This window comes from Zea mays, chromosome 1 (genome assembly GCF_902167145.1).
Source record: "Zea mays cultivar B73 chromosome 1, Zm-B73-REFERENCE-NAM-5.0, whole genome shotgun sequence".
In the NCBI taxonomy this organism is placed as follows: domain Eukaryota; kingdom Viridiplantae; phylum Streptophyta; class Magnoliopsida; order Poales; family Poaceae; genus Zea; species Zea mays.
This window is the reverse complement of record NC_050096.1, coordinates 37,489,823-37,505,935: the sequence shown is the minus strand read 5'-3', so window position 1 is coordinate 37,505,935 and position 16,113 is coordinate 37,489,823. Positions and strand designations below refer to the sequence as shown.

At 42.7% G+C, this 16,113-nt stretch overlaps 1 protein-coding gene across 1 annotated transcript; it reads left to right on the top strand.

The window, feature by feature from the left end:
* Positions 1 to 1,683: 1,683 nt before the first annotated feature.
* Positions 1,684 to 12,129, top strand: LOC100193783 (Eukaryotic translation initiation factor NCBP). The gene is given in 6 exon segments (NM_001138869.1): positions 1,684 to 1,860; positions 2,003 to 2,095; positions 2,181 to 2,285; positions 2,381 to 2,458; positions 11,613 to 11,732; positions 11,809 to 12,129. Coding segments are annotated over 6 exon segments (690 nt in total). The 5' UTR covers positions 1,684 to 1,698; the 3' UTR covers positions 11,941 to 12,129.
* Positions 12,130 to 16,113: the final 3,984 nt, after the last annotated feature.

Below are 16,113 nucleotides of genomic sequence, written 5' to 3'. Positions count from 1 at the left end.
TGACAGTTCAGCCAAGGCGTCGGTGTCTGGACGGTACCCTTGGAAGTTGAGCAGAAATTTGTCCTGGAGACTTCTCTAGGAGTCGATGGACAACGGGGGCAACCTGGTGTACCAGGTGAGAGCCGGGTCTTCGAGGGCGATGATGAATGATTTGGCCATCGTGGCGTCCTCCCCTCCGGATGATGCAACGACGACTTGATAGCTCATGATATACTGTGCTGGGTCGGTGCTACCGTTGTACTTGGGGTAGGTCCCTGCCCTGAAGTTGGCGGGCCATGGTGATACTTGCAGGTGCGACGCCAGGGGACTCCGCTCGTCAAGGTAGTTGACACCTTGGAATGCTGTGGTGTGCGGGATGGCGGGTCCGCGTTGAGGAATGAACAGGTCTTCGAATGGCGCACGCTGTTGGAGGGGTGTGCCGTGTTGCAGATCAAGTTGGCCTTCGCGCTGCATGAGCGCAATCTCTTGCTCAAGTTCCTGAGCCCTCTGCTCCTCGTCGCGTATCATCTGGCGCACCTTGGCCTGCGCAGAGACACGTTGGCGCTTGACCTCGATGATCTCTTTCTGCTTCTGGAGGTTGCGGTTCTTGATGCGCAAGGCCCGTAGTTGTAGCTGTTTCTCTGCTGAAACGCCGATGACTTCGCCATCCTTAGTGGCGTCCGCGCCCTCCGGTGGAGCGAAGCCTGGGGGAGGTTGCGGTTGTCCTCTGGAGCTGCAGGTGCGGAGACTGCCTTCGGGTGTAGGTTGTTCATTGCGCTGCCTCTTGTTGAGTGCGTCGTCTTCGCAGGCTTCTTGGTGGGTGGTGTCTGCAAGGGCCTTGCCCTTTTTCTCAGCCAGCAGCGCTGCCTTCGCGGCTTCGTCCACAAATGGGCTGCCTTCGAGCTAGCTCTCTTGGGTGTCATCGTGGGTGGATTTTTCGTAGCACGAACGATGAGCGCCAAATGTTGGAACTTGCTCTCCTGGGCAAGTTGATCCAACGGGGGAATGAAAGCAACATAAATAGGATTTCAACTTGAGATGGCAATAGCTCTGTTAATCCAGCCTCTCAAGGGCACTGTACGGGGGTATTTATAGGTGCCTGAGTGTCCAACGTTTCGATGTAAGGACACATGTACCCTCAGACACCTGCACTATCCCCGGAATATTCCCATAAAGGAGGGTTACAGACTGTCATTCCAGAAAAGGTATTACAAATCGAGCCCGTAACACGCTTCTCCGTGCGGGACCTGTTACAATGGGCTGAATCCCTCATGGGCCTCAAGGCCGAGTGAGGACGTGGGACGGGGCGACGTCGTCGTAGGCCTTCGTCTCGTAGTGTAGGAGGCGAAGGGTGGACCTCGCCGGTTCTTCTGCTTCCGTTGGCACAGCGAGAAAAACGAAGGCTGGAACGAAGGGTAGCGTCTTTGCCTTCGCCCCAACACCCTCTAAAGACATGCTTAAGATTTCAAAAACTTTTGTTATATATGTGCATCTATATATATACACATTGTAGCAAAATTTAAGACTCAAACCTAATCTATACAATTTCATATAAAAACAAGAAATTTCAGCTACAAAAGGCCCATTCCGAAGGCCCAAGACTCCTTACACTCTCCTTTTGTCACCTTCTCTTCGTTCCCCTCCTCGGCTCCTCGCGATCCTTCTTTACTGCCCGAGAGTTCTGACTAGCCACATCCAGTCAAGCAGTAAAGGCGCACCATGGAGGCGGCGGCGGAGAATAAGGAGGCCGAGCAGGAGCAGCAGCAGCTACCGCACGCGCGGAAGGATAACGCGCCCGCCGCCGCCGAGGAAGACGAAGCGGATTCGGAGGAGACCGAGCGCCGCAACCGCGACCTCAAGTCCGGCCTTCACCCCCTTAGGGTAAGACTCCACCACAGCTAGATCTGTCACACGCCTCAACTAGCTGGTGACTATGCACCTTCATCTGCGTTGTGCGTGGTAGATTGATTGGTGGGATTGTATAAGTCGATTTGACTCGTGAATTTTGGCTGCCTGTCTGCAGCACAAACTCGTGCTCTGGTACACTCGCCGGACGCCTGGAGCGAGGTCGCAGTCGTACGAGGACAACATCAAGAAGATCATCGATTTCAGCACAGTGTGTCTCTCGGATGGCTGTAGTTGATGGGGGAGATTCCTAACTTCAGTTCAGCTGACTGCTGTTTCCTTTTGAATACTTGAAGGTCGAATCGTTCTGGGTTTGCTACTGCCACCTTGCGCGCCCTTCTTCCCTGCCGAGCCCCACTGACCTTCATCTCTTCAAGGATGGCATCCGTCCCCTCTGGGAGGTATTGTTCTGAATGTGGCATTCTCTGTCGTCTCTCTGTCTACATGTACGATGTCTGTCCATGTTGCAAATGGTTAATGGTTTTTAATTGGCCAGGATCCTGCAAACCAGAATGGTGGCAAGTGGATAATTAGATTCAAAAAGGCAGTTTCAGGTCGATTTTGGGAGGATTTGGTAAGTGAACTTGTACTATCAATGTATGTGCTTTTACTAGATTGTTTGCTGCCGTTTGTCATATTTTGGTTGAATCCAAACTCATCCATTACTTGAGCCCCTACTATATGATGATATAGTCACATAGGCCTGTTACCATATGCAAAATGATCTCAGCTTATTATGAGGTCGTCCACCTTGGTAGCATCCTATCGTCTTTTGTGTTGATTCACTCTTAGATGGGCAAGTTATCATATGGAATGCCATGGTGATAAACCAACCCATTCTTTCATGTATTGTATGCCAATCAAGATTGTGCTAGTTCTTTATACATTGGAATGGGTTAGTAGTTACTCCTCATGTGTCATGACCAACATGCAGATAAGAAATGAGGGACATGATTATGCCATTAGAATCATGTGATGGCAAGTTGAACCCATCTTGATGAAACAAAAAACAAGTTGATGGTAGGATTATTTTTATGCAGCGAGACATGTTTTAGTGTGGACAATTTGAAAGTCGAAACTTGTCCCAACCATATTCTCTGCAGTTATATGTTATTATGGTTGAGCTTGCTTGGAGCCATATTTATAGTTTACATGGTTCTACTGAGCCAATTTTCTTCATTATGTTTGTTGTTGCTTAAATTAATTTAACTGAACTACATATTCATTTTTGCCTGAACTTTTGTGCTGTAAGCTTTGATTTGACTGTAATTGTGATTCAGCAATGGCATTGTGAATGCGATTCATTTACGTACCTGCCAATATATATGAAAATAATATCAAATGTTAGTTTGCTTGCCTCCCGAATGTGAACTTAATGACATTACTTGCACACAATGGATGCAAAATGTAGATTGATAGCCACAGTATCTGTGGTTTTTACATGTTTGGTTTGACAAATGTTTTCCAATCTGTATTGTGCAGACATTTCCTTAGTTTTCGTTTTGTTATATTTTATTTTTTAATTAAAAAATTAAAGAGCAACATGTGGATAATGGTTTTGATGTCCAAGTTGATTGAATGGACAATGGAACATTGTCAATAGATTACATAATTTTGCACTCTAAAAACACTCGATTATTTGGTTCAATGGTTCAGTCATGCACAATAATAAAGTTATTGAAGCATAACATGCCATTTTGTTTCTTGCATCGTATACTAGATGCTACTGTTCCTTGGTGATGGATGAGTTTATAGGAAACATACAAAGAGATATCCTATGGTGTTTGCTGACTAGGTAGTGATAGTTCATGAAAGATGTGTATTGGGCGTGAGGAGATAGGAAAGTAGAGTTGTGGTTGTAAACTCTAGAGTTGAAAAGGTTATTGATTTAACAGAATTGAGACTGATATATGTAGTGTGATTTCGGCACACTAGACATGAGGAGGTAAATGTTAGTTGTAGGGTCAGGTACTGCCTAGAAGGATATATATATATATATATATATATATATATATATATATATATATATATATATATATATATATATATATATATATATATATATATATATATATATATATATATATATATATATATATATATATATATATATATATATATTGAAGCGTAGGAGAGGTACGCATCATATATTTGAAGAAGAAGAAAAAGTTCTAAAATAGACCATTACAAAAAAAAAACAGAAACAGTGGCCAAAACCAGCTCATGGCGGCCGAAAGCAACAAACATAAAAAACATCCAACATTGTAGCTAAGAGAGACTAAATCCCTGGAATCAGAGCCATAAGAAGGGCCAAACTCTTGGCCCTGGCTGGCTCCCAAAGCTCCTTTTCTTCTCCAGCTCTTCTGATAGCTGCATTCAGGTTTGGGGAAAGGCCCTCAAACACACAACTGTTTCTGTGGTTCCAAATGATCCAAAGCCCTAGAATAATTAAGGAGTTAAACCCTTTCTTGGTGATTCCATGCAGCTGATCGCTGCAGCTTTTCCACCACTGCATGGTGTTTCCCTCTCCCATTTGAGGAGTGAGACCCTCAAGATTAACCTGTCCAAGCAGCATGTACCAAAAACTCCTAGCGAAAACAAAGCCTACAAGCAGGTGGTCTATGGTTTCTGGTTCTTGGTCACACAATGGGCAACAATCAGGATGGTTGAGCCCCCTCTTTTGTAACCTATCTGCTGTCCAACTTCTCCTCAAAGCTGTTAACCATAGAAAGAATTTACATTTAGGGGGTGCCCAGGAAAGCCAAATTCTGTCCCAATGTTCAAAATGGGTGGAACCAATAAAGAGGCCTTTGTAAGCAGCTTTGGCCGAATATTTTCCATCGGGTGCAATACTAAAGATGTGTTTGTCATCACGCCATGGAAGAAGATTGACTGTAATCAAACTTTCTGAAAGGTCAAGGAAATCAGCAAGAACCCCAACTGTTAACACACCTTTGATATTGCTTATCCATTTGTTGTCTGTTAATGCCTCTTGAACAGTTCTGCTTTTCTTAAATATGATTAGGGATAGCTGCTAACAAATTGGGACCAAGGTCTTGAATTCTTTTTCCTTGAAGCCAACGGTCATGCCAGAATAAGGTTGATGAACCATTCCCAACTTCAGTCTGTACCACACAAGAGAAGAAAGACTTCACCTTATCCGGTACCTGCATAGGCAGGAACGCCCAAGGCTTATCAAGGTCTGTTTTGGCCAGCCATAGCCACCTCATCCGTAGGGCCCAACTGAGCTCTTTAAGGCTGAAGACCCCTAGTCCTCCCAATTCAATAGGTCTACACACTCTTCCCTAGGCCACTAAGCAGTGTCCTTCATTGATATTTCTCCTTCCTTGCCAGATGAACCCTTTTCTAATCTTGTCAATGGCCTTGTATGCTCCCAAAGGCAAATCCACAGCCATGGTGAGATAGATGAGCCTTCCTGTCATCACAAATTGGACATGAACTTTTCTCCCAGACTTTGTCATAAGCTCAGCTTTCCACCCAGGCAATTGATCAGCAACCTTGTCAATGATTGGCTGCACTTGACCTCTGGATAGCCTCTTTAAGGACAGAGGTAAACCAAGATAAGTACAGGGAAAGGATGAGATTTCACAGGGTAGGTGCTGTTGAAGGGCTACCACTTCTTCACTGCATCTGATAGGATATATTCTGCTTTTCTGGACGTTAGTAACCAGCCCAGATGCTTCTCCAAACAGTTTCAAAATGCTCATTACAATCTGAATATCAAACTCTTTTGGTTGTAAAAACAAAACCACATCATCTGCATAAAGGGATATTCTATGGTGCAATGGTCTAGAGGACAGTGGCTGCAGCAGCCCTTCCTCCTCAGACTTGGCCACTAAAAATCCCAGCACATCCATCACTAAAATAAAAAGCATGGGTGATAGTGGATCACCTTGTCTCAAACCCCTTCTTATATGGATAACTCCCCTTAGACTTCCATTTAAGAGAACTTGAGTGGAAGATGTTGCCAAGGGGCCACTTAAAATATCTCTCCAGATCTGCCCAAATCCTAGCTTCTGGAGAACTTCCAGGAGGAAAGGCCAAGAAATAGAGTCAAAAGCCTTAGTGATGTCGAGTTTCAGCATTATCCTTGCCCCTCACTTCTGATGGAGCAATCTGGCAGTTTGTTGCACAAGCATAAAGTTATCTTGAATGAATCGACCTTGAATGAATGCACTTTGTCGAGGTGAGACCATATCCTGCAACTTTGGAGCCAATCTGTTTGCAAGAATTTTTGTGACTAGCTTGGCCATACTGTGAACTAAACTGATGGGCCTGAAATCCTTGACCTCATCAGCCCCCTCCTTCTTAGGAATAAGGGTTATCAAGGCTGTATTCAATTTATTAAAGTGAGCAAACTTCCTGCTCCAAATTGCAGAGAACACTGCCATAACATCATCTTTTATGATCAGCCAGCACGCCTTGTAAAATCTACCTGTGAATCCATCAGGGCCAGGCGCACTATCTGATGGTAGCTGCTTAATGGAATCCCAGACCTCTTCTTCAGTAAACTGTGAATCTAGCTCCAAATCATGAGAAGGCAACCCTAGGTAGTCCTAATCCACAGTTTTTGATCTGTCCACCCTGCTGCCCAGAAGTTTGTTGTAGAAGTCATCCACTAGGCTGGCCTTGTCCCCATGGTCAGTACATATGTTACTGCCAGAAAGCAGCCTGGCAGTAAAATCCTTTCTTTTTCTATATCTAGCATGCATATGGAAGAGTTTAGTATTGGCATGCCCATCCTTTAACCAATTAATTCTTGACCTCAAACGAGCAATTGTGCGTTTGAGAGAGGAAAGAAAGAGAGAATGCCTTTTAATCTCCTGCAGCAGCCACTTTTCTGCTGGGATCAATGGTCTGATATCCTGAGCAATCTCAAGTTGGTGTAAAATTTCACGTGCAAGCTCAAGCTGGGAAGCCACATGTCCAATTCTTTTATCGCACCACCTCTGAAGGGCACGTGCAGTGGCTTTCAACTTCATCTCAAGAGTCAGGAAGGGGCAGGAGCTACCACTACTCGATGCCCACACTTCCTGGACTACTTCCTGGAATCCCTCCAATTTGGGCCAAAAAGACTCAAAATGAAACCTTCGTTTACCATAGCAGTTGCTTTTAAGACCAAGAATTAAGGGGCAATGATCCGAGTCTTCTGAAGCAGCACTCTGGAGAAGGGAGTTGGGAAAAAGGGCTTCCCAATCAGCAGAGTAAAGAGCTCTGTCCAGTTTAACCAAAGTAGGCGAAGATTGATGATTAGACCAAGTATACTTTCTGCCACATAGAGGGAGATCAATGAGTTTGACATCATTAATAAATCTCCTGAATCTCCCCATCATTGCCCTGTTTAGGTTGCCATTATTTTTTGTCTTCCACCCTATAAATTAGATTGAAGTCACCCACAACAACCCATGGTTCTGATTTGCCTCAGCTCTTGGAGGAATAGAATCTTGTCATCAATGTCCTGAGGCCCATAGACACCAGTTAACCACCAAGGTTGGCCATTTGACTGCTGGAATTGGACAGAAACAGAATAAGTGTCCATTCTATTATGCCCTGTTGCTTGTACATGTCTTTTCCAGGCTAAAAGAATACCACCACTAGCCCCAGAGGTAGGTAAAAAGAGGAATTCTTCAAAATTCACTCCAAGAATAGCAAGGCCAGTTCCTCTAGAAATATTCTGCATTTTGGTTTCTTGTAGGCAAACAATGTCTGCTCCAACGGAATCAATGAAAGTTCGTACAGAGTGTTGCTTGGAGGGAGAGTTCAAACCCCGACATTCCATATAAATATTTTCTTTGGATCCATTAAATCATAGATGGACACAACTGACACTAAAAAGGACAATTAACAAGCAGCAACAACCTCGCTGGTCGATGGAGCCCTAAGCTCATCCGGCACATTCCATCTGAAGAGGCCGCGAGAGCTTCAATCTGAGCCAAAGAGAGACTTGAAGAGAACACCTTCTCATAATCCTTCCTTGCTTGGTTACTAAGATCTTCAGTGACCCCAATCACCTCCAGGGCCTTCATTACTTTTTTCTTGGCTCTTTAAGTTTAGATCATGCTTGTCAAATTCAACCCCCGCCCCTGCAATGCGGCGACTATGACGAGGGGTAGGCGCAGGTGGCTGGGCCTCCAGAGCCATCACAGGGGTTGGAAGAATACCGGAGATTTCCTTGGACAGTTTTTTGAGGAACTGTAACTGACCTGCAGGCAGGACAGCTACCTGCGAAGGTGAAGGTTCAACGTTAGTGCTAATGGCTGCAACATTATGACACTCCTCTTCTATCCTTGATGACTCCTCCTCAACTGGGTCCTCCACAGTCCTATCATCATCCCTGTCCTCCTCAACTGAGTGCTCCTCAGTCCTATCATTCTCCATGTCCTCATAATTTTTTCCTCTATCAGCTGCTTCTTTGGAAATCTTTTTCTTGAATAAACTAGCAGCTGAGGCGGTGGGGCTGACGGAAGCATCAACTCAAGGGCGGCTGAGGTGGGAGACTCAGTCGAAGCAATGTCCTCCACGCCATCAGCAGTTTCAACGACATCAGCAGCTTTCAGAGTGTCAGACGGGATAGTGCTTCTGTTTGAATGAGGCAAACATTCACCATTATCCGCTGGGATAACCTCCAGAAATAAGACTTCCGGGGAAAGTTGGCCACCAATGACTTCCATGTGAGCAGCAGACTGGGGTGAACCGGCATACGAGGCACTGTGGACCCCGCCAACACCGAGGACCGCACTCGCGGGCCCAGCCGCTCATGAACCGACAACCGAGGCATGGATGCAACTGTCGATCTTGCTCGATGAGGATGAGAAATGGGTATATAGTGAAGATGTTAATCATATAATCAAATAGAATGGCCATAGACCTTCACCTGATATGTTGTATGGTGCAAATAGAAGGGCCAAACTTGGGCTTTGCATTTAGCTTTGAGATCTCATATTCACCCTTGTCCTTCATAGAGCGTTTCTTTCCATCCTTCCGAACCATCATCACATGATTATAGTAATTTTTAATGCTCTCCTTGACTGTTTTAAGCATCCCAAGTCTTCTTCATGCTATTAATGTGAAAGTTCAAAATGAATGACTCATAGCTCGTAGAGAGAGACTGGAGAATCGCATCCATAGCCAGCTCATCAAGAAGAGCGAAACCAAGCACGTCAAGGCTCTCAATTTAACCCATCATCTTGATTACATGAGGACTGATGAGACTTCCTTCAGTTAGCTTGCCTGAAAATAGAGACTCGGAGATCTCTTATATCTCAACGCTTGCGTGGTTCATGAATATGCCACGTAATCCCACAATCATAGTGTGGGCATCATCATACTCATATTGCTTTTGAAGCTCAAAAGACATGGTGGCAAGCATAAGACAACTAACATCTAGGGAGTCATTTGTGCTTCTCATAAGCACTTCGGTCAGCATCACTTGCATTACATTCTTCGCTTGCTCATCATTATAGAAAGTCTCAAGAACATACTCTTTTTTTCTCTTGCTTGAGAACAATTTCCAAGTCATGGTACAAATCAATAAAGTTTGTTTCAGTGAGTTTTTCTTTGTTAATAATTGATTGCAAATTAAAACCGGTAGGAGCCATCACTACAACAAAATAAAAAGCAAAGTTCACAACTATGTTTACTTAAATCTTTCATTAAACAATTTAACAAAAGATTTTCCCACTATGTTTTGCAATCGTCTTCCGTCGAATGACATATAGTGGACAAGATCATGTTCACTAAGTTCTAGTGAGCTTTGGCATCACGGCTAGAAACATAATGACATAGGTAAGCAACATTTACTAATCACATCCTATGACTCTTGTTTGTTGGGTGGCATCCAATGCCCTAGCTCCCAACATCATGCCTAAGGCCTAAATCCGATTTGATAGCCTCGTTAAGCAAACTAACACTTTGCATGCAGATGTCCGACACCGGTCCTATTAGATCAAAATAGTTGATGGCACTCTGTTTTGGCAAACCTACCAAACGATGATTAGAATCTTTATAGGCGCTACAATTGGTGGTATCAAAGTGAACTCTCAATTTTTTTGTGGGAAGCTATTCTATCACATTTAATACATGGACTAATAGTATGACATGAAAATAAAACACCACAGATAGTTATATTGACGACCCTTTATCATGGTAATCTCCATCACAAAGTCCTATCCGTTACATTTGGGCCATGCTATTTACAACATTTCTTTCAAAACCAAGTTAAGCGGAGAACTAGATACTACCGCGTGTCGTGAAAATGGATTGTCCAAACAATCTATCGTTGTACGCAAATGTCAGTCCAAATTTGATTTGCAACCTCTCAGAAATTCATCAATCATATCATGAAATTGTTATGAAAACTTACCGAATTTGTTGCCTTTCCCAACCTGAAAGATACACACATTGTTAGCCCTAATGGTGATTCTAACTGGCAGAGACAAGTGTGGTCAGGAGTCAAAGCGAACTGATCTTATGCCTCGATGGTGATTTCAGTTGGTAGGGGCAAATAAGTTGTGCGACTATCGCCTATTTAAACCATTCAGGTCAAAAACTGTGCATGACCTGGATCCGGTAGACTGCCCGGAAATATGTATGCTACACACTAGCATATCTACCATGTTCAACAAAGATGGCATGCAAGTATAGGGTCATAGATCGTTACCACTTGATGTGCAGCGCTCTTAAGTTCATTGCTGATCAACATCACTTCATCTCCACACGTGTGGAGATGAAGTGTGCCAACACTGCGTGTGCAGCGAGAGAAACGACATTGACGTTTTGGGCTCCCACAACCTTAGGGAAAGAGGTGGCAGCAGCTCGGATTGATATCTCTAACGCGCTAGCCCCTTCTTATATATATAGACCCTTGCTAATGAGGTTTTACCCGAAAAGTCTATAGCGTTCTCATGAATCATGATTGCCTCTTGGTCATATATTCAATAGATAGTTGGCCTATTAAAAGACTTTGTTGCTGCTGCTGTTACTTGTTACATGCTAGATGCTACTGAATGGATGTTCCTGAAATTGATATTTCAGTGATCAAGTGTATGTCTATCTGAGATTTTGACAACTGATAATATAGTTATTACAAGATGGAGCATTTTAGCCAACCAGCCAAGAAATAACATAGAACAATGAACAATCAACCTACCTTTTGGGGTTATATGCTTCTTAGAAACATCTTGTAGAATGACTAGATTGTATATTGTGGTCATGTGCAATCCATCGAATTTTTGTTTACATTTGTGTTTATTAGTATGATATCTGATGGGATTGAGGGGTTAGAGCTGAAGCTGGGGGAGTACGAGTGCCCCCCCTTCCTTGCTGATTTGCCATTCTCGCTCTGCACTCATATTAAGAGAGCCAGAGAGTAAAATTGCTTCCTTTTGCACTTTTCCAGCTTTCCAATCCATGCCTACAACATTTGTACCATTTACACATATAATTGCACTATCTCATTGTTTCATGTCATGACTGTTAAGCATCACCACATTCATACAATGCACTGTTACGCGGGTATGACGTTGTTCCGTCCAATCTTTGCAGCCAATAGTTAATTTTATAATGCTATTGTTACATTTTTTCTCTCTCGATAGCATCAAGCTTGATTGATGTCTGGGTGTAAAAATGTGTTCATGTTGTAGATTGATATTCACTTGTATGCTGGTTTAAATTCCAATTCTGTTTACCAATATATTCATGATCTCCAGGTGCTAGTGGTAGTAGGCGACCAACTTGAGTATAGCGATGATGTCTGTGGTGTTGTGCTTAGTGTCCGTTTCAATGAAGACATTCTGAGCGTCTGGAACCGGAACGCATCAGACCATCAGGTAAGTGACAGCACATGATGCTGCTAAGATATGGTGTTGAGGCTGTGTTACTCATTCATGCCCTTTTGCCGTTCAGGCTGTGATGGCATTGAGGGATTCTATAAAGAGGCACCTCAAGCTGCCACACAGCTATCTGATGGAGTACAAACCCCATGATGCTTCGCGGCGTGACAACTCGTCCTACAGGAACACATGGCTGAGAGGATAGATAAGCCCTATGATACTCGCCAGCTTCACTGCGATGGTTCTGAAGCAAAGAGACTCGTTTATGTACCAAGAACGCAGACTATTATGCAATGTACTACTACTCAAAAGCCCCTACAATGTGACGCGCAACAATTTTACTATCTAATGTGTTTTTTTTTTTGCAAAAGCATTGAAGTGGATATTTAGGGTTTCCGTCTGTCTTTGGTAACCAGGATATTACGTTGATCTCGTTGGAAGCGAGTTCAGTTTGAAGCGAGTGAGATGACGTTGGCCTGTATGAGCAGTATATTGGTCACGCCACACGCACCCACGAATGGTTTCCTGTTCCTGTCTCGTCTTCCGCAAGCTCGCCACGCTGAACACGACGTCGTATCTCATCTTACTCAAGCTCGCCTCGCTAGGGAGGTCAGTGGGGAATTTTCTGTTGGTGGATGAAAATTTCTTGTTCCCATCTTCGTGAACGCTGGTGTGTTTTTGCGACGTGCATCAAAGCCCGATTTGGGGGCAAGAGGCAGGCATAATCCAGCAGCTATACATACATGTTTCAAAAAGCGGCACAAGCAGATGGAGTTGGAGATACGTGGAATCAATACGAACGTTAGAAATTTTGTGGAAAATGGTGTCGAACGAAATTATCTGTCGGAAGGATTGACAGAGAAGTCGTCAGTAGACTGGAGTCCAAGCAAGCTGCGGGTGTAGTTGACTGTGTTGTGATCTATTGCAGTGCTCAGCGGTAAAAGAGTAGAGAGTCAGACAAAGAATGAAAAATGACAGGGGTTGTCTTGTTTATTGCAGAGATCTCCTTTATATACATGTGTATAAAGGGTATCTGACCCTTGGATAATAACGGTTGGATGGACCTTGATCATATGTACATTATTTTGTAACGCTCTACCTTGATGAACCCAAAACTATTTGATCATCTGCAAGTCGTCTTCCAATGTACCATCTTCTCAAAAACCCTGTGGAAAAAATAAAGAGTACACAATGTCTTTTGGATAATGAGAATAATTTCACTTGCATTCCAAAAGAAAATATGCTTGTAATCATCATACATAAAAACCCCTGTGGGGAAAATCAATAATGAAGCATATAGCTTAGTTGATATTACCTCGTTAAAAACTTTGAATGAGAAAATCTTAGGAGGACAAAACTCATACAAAGAAAAGAGTGTAATATGATGGTACAATACAGGTCATATATCACGGAGAATTACTCCCCCTGAACTTTGCAAGCACTTAAGTCTTCTCATACCAATCCCCTCAACACATTTTTGGAATATGGAGTATGGTAGAGATTTTGTGAATAAATCAACAAGATTATCACAAGACTTTGTTTGCAAGATGTTTATATCCCCTTTTTCCTGAAGTTCATGGGGATAAAACAATTTAGGAGAAATATGCTTATTAATATTACTCTTGATATAACTTGTATCCATCTGAACAACACAAGCTGAATTATCTTCATAGATAATAGTTGGTGAGTCAAGAGAACCAATACCACAAGTTGTGAGTATATGATTCACCATTCTACGAAGCCATACACATTCACATGATGCTTCAAATAATGCAATAATTTCAGAATGGTTGGTGGACGTGGTCACCAAAGTCTACTTAGACGATTTCCACGAGCTGGCAGTTCCACCTTGTAAAAATACGAATCCTGTTTGCGATCGGCCATTGTGGGGATCAGATAAATAGCCAGCATCGGTATACCCAATTAAACTAGGATCATTACTTCTTTTGTAAAAGAGTCCTAGATCTTTTGTGCCATTTAGGTATCGGAAAATATTTTTAATGCCAACCCAGTGTCGTTTTGTTGGAGCAGAGTTGTGCCTTGCTTACAAATTTACTGCAAAAGCAATATCCGGTCAAGTATTGTTAGCAAGATACATTAATGCACCAATAACACTTAGATATGGGAACTCCGGTCCCAATATCTGTTCTTCTTCATCCCGTGGTGTGAATGGATCTTTCTCTAAATCCAAAGATCTGACCACCATAGGAGTCTTTGAAGGATAAGACATATGCATATTGAATTTTTCCAATACCTTTTGGGTATATGTACTTTGATGTACAAGGATTCCAGAAGGTAAATGCTCAAGTTGAAGACCTAAGCAAAATTTGGTTTTACCCAAATCCTTCATCTCAAATTCCGTCGTTAAATGATGACGTGCTTCATCAATATCAAGTTTATTTCCTATGATGTTAAGGTCATCAACATAAACTGATATGATACATAATCCTACTTTGGATCTTTTGATGAAGACGCGCGGACAATCATCATTTTTCGTGTATCCCTTACGCAAAAGGAATTCACTCAATCGGTTGTACCACATTCTGCCCGATTGTTTTAAGTCATATAATGACTTCTGCAACTTCACGCAATACATGTTGCGCTTTGCCTTTGGATTCGGTACATCTATTCCATCAGAAACTTTCATGTATATATCAGAATCCAATGACCCATAGAGATATGCGGTCACTACGTCCATCAACTGCAAAGATAAATGATTTTATACTGCCAAAGATATTAAATATCAGAATGTTATTGCACTCATGACTGGTGAATAAGTTTCGTTGAAGTCAACGCCGGGTCTTTGCGTAAACCCTTGTGCTACTAGCCTTGCTTTGTATCTCACTACCTCACCATTTTGATTTTGTTTCCGAATGAAACCCCACTTATATCCCACAGGGAAGATATCACGTGGTGTAGGTATTACAACCAAGAAAACTTCTCTTTTGTAAAGCGAGGCTAACTCCGCTTCAATTGCTGCCTTCCATTTGGTCCAATCCGAGCGCTTAGTGCACTCTGCCATGGTCTTAGGATCTAGATCATTTTGAAGGTCCTCAACAATCTGCTCGGAGAAATATATGTCGACATTGGTAGTTTTTCTATCATATGTTTCACTAGTCTCAACATAGTTGATGGCAATTTCATCATTCCTTAGAGACTCATTAGAATTTCCCAAATTGATGTGTCTAGGATTTTTCGATGTCCCAGCCTCAGTTATGTGCACATCCGAGCTGGGTCGTGGATCATCACAATCCACTTGATATATTGTATCATTTTGGTGTCTTTTTGCATTCACTATTGTTCTTTGCTTCTTAGCAACAGAATAGCGCTTATTCACCATACTTCTCCTCTCTAGGAGTTGAGTGGCCTTACTCGGTACTTCCACTCTTTCTGGTGCATTCCTAGCAGGAATGAATGATTTAGTGACACCTTTGTAATTAGTGAATGCATCTGGCAGTTCATTTGCAAGTCTTTGCAAATGTATAATTTTCTGAACTTGCAGTTCAGTTTCTATAGTATGTGGATCAGAACCTGGAACACTTTGAGTATTCCAATTTATTTCTTGGCATTCTTTTTGGTACTTAAAGTCTCCCCTAATGTTGGGAAATGTTCCTCATCAAAAAAGAGTCAGCAAAACGGGCTGTAAATAGATCCCCTGTCAAGGGTTCTAAGTACTTAATGATCGATGGAGATTGAAATCCCACATAGATCACCACTTTCCTGTGTGGGCCCATAGCTGTTCTCTGAGGTGGTGAGATTGGAATGTATACACAACATCCAAATTTACGCAAATGAGAAATACTTGGAGGATTTCCACGTACCATTTGTATTGGGGATGTAGAATGATATGCAGTTGGTCGTAGTTGTATAAGGTCAGCAGCGTGCATAACTGCATGGCCCCAACACGACGAAGGCAATTTGCAATTCATCAATAATGGCCTTGCAATGAGTTTAATCCTCTTGATTAGTGACTCAGCCAAACCATTCTGGGTGTGGACATACGGTACCGAGTGCTGTACTTGAATACCCAGCGCCATACAATAATCATTGAATGCCTGATATGTGAATTCAGTAGCATTGTCCATCCGAATTAAATTAATCTGATGTTCAGGGAAATTTGCCTTTAACTTGATAATTTGAGACATTATCTTGGCAAATGCATGGTTGCGTGTTGATAGTAAACACACATGTGACAATCTAGTAGATGCATCAATCAGTACCATGAAATACCTGAACGGCCCAGAAGTTGGCATAATTAGCCCACAAATATCTCCTTGAATCCTTTCAAGGAATTTAAGCGGTTCAGCTTTAATTTTGAGATATGATGATCTCAAAATAAGTTTCCCAGTTGCACATGCAGTGAAAATAAATCCTTAGA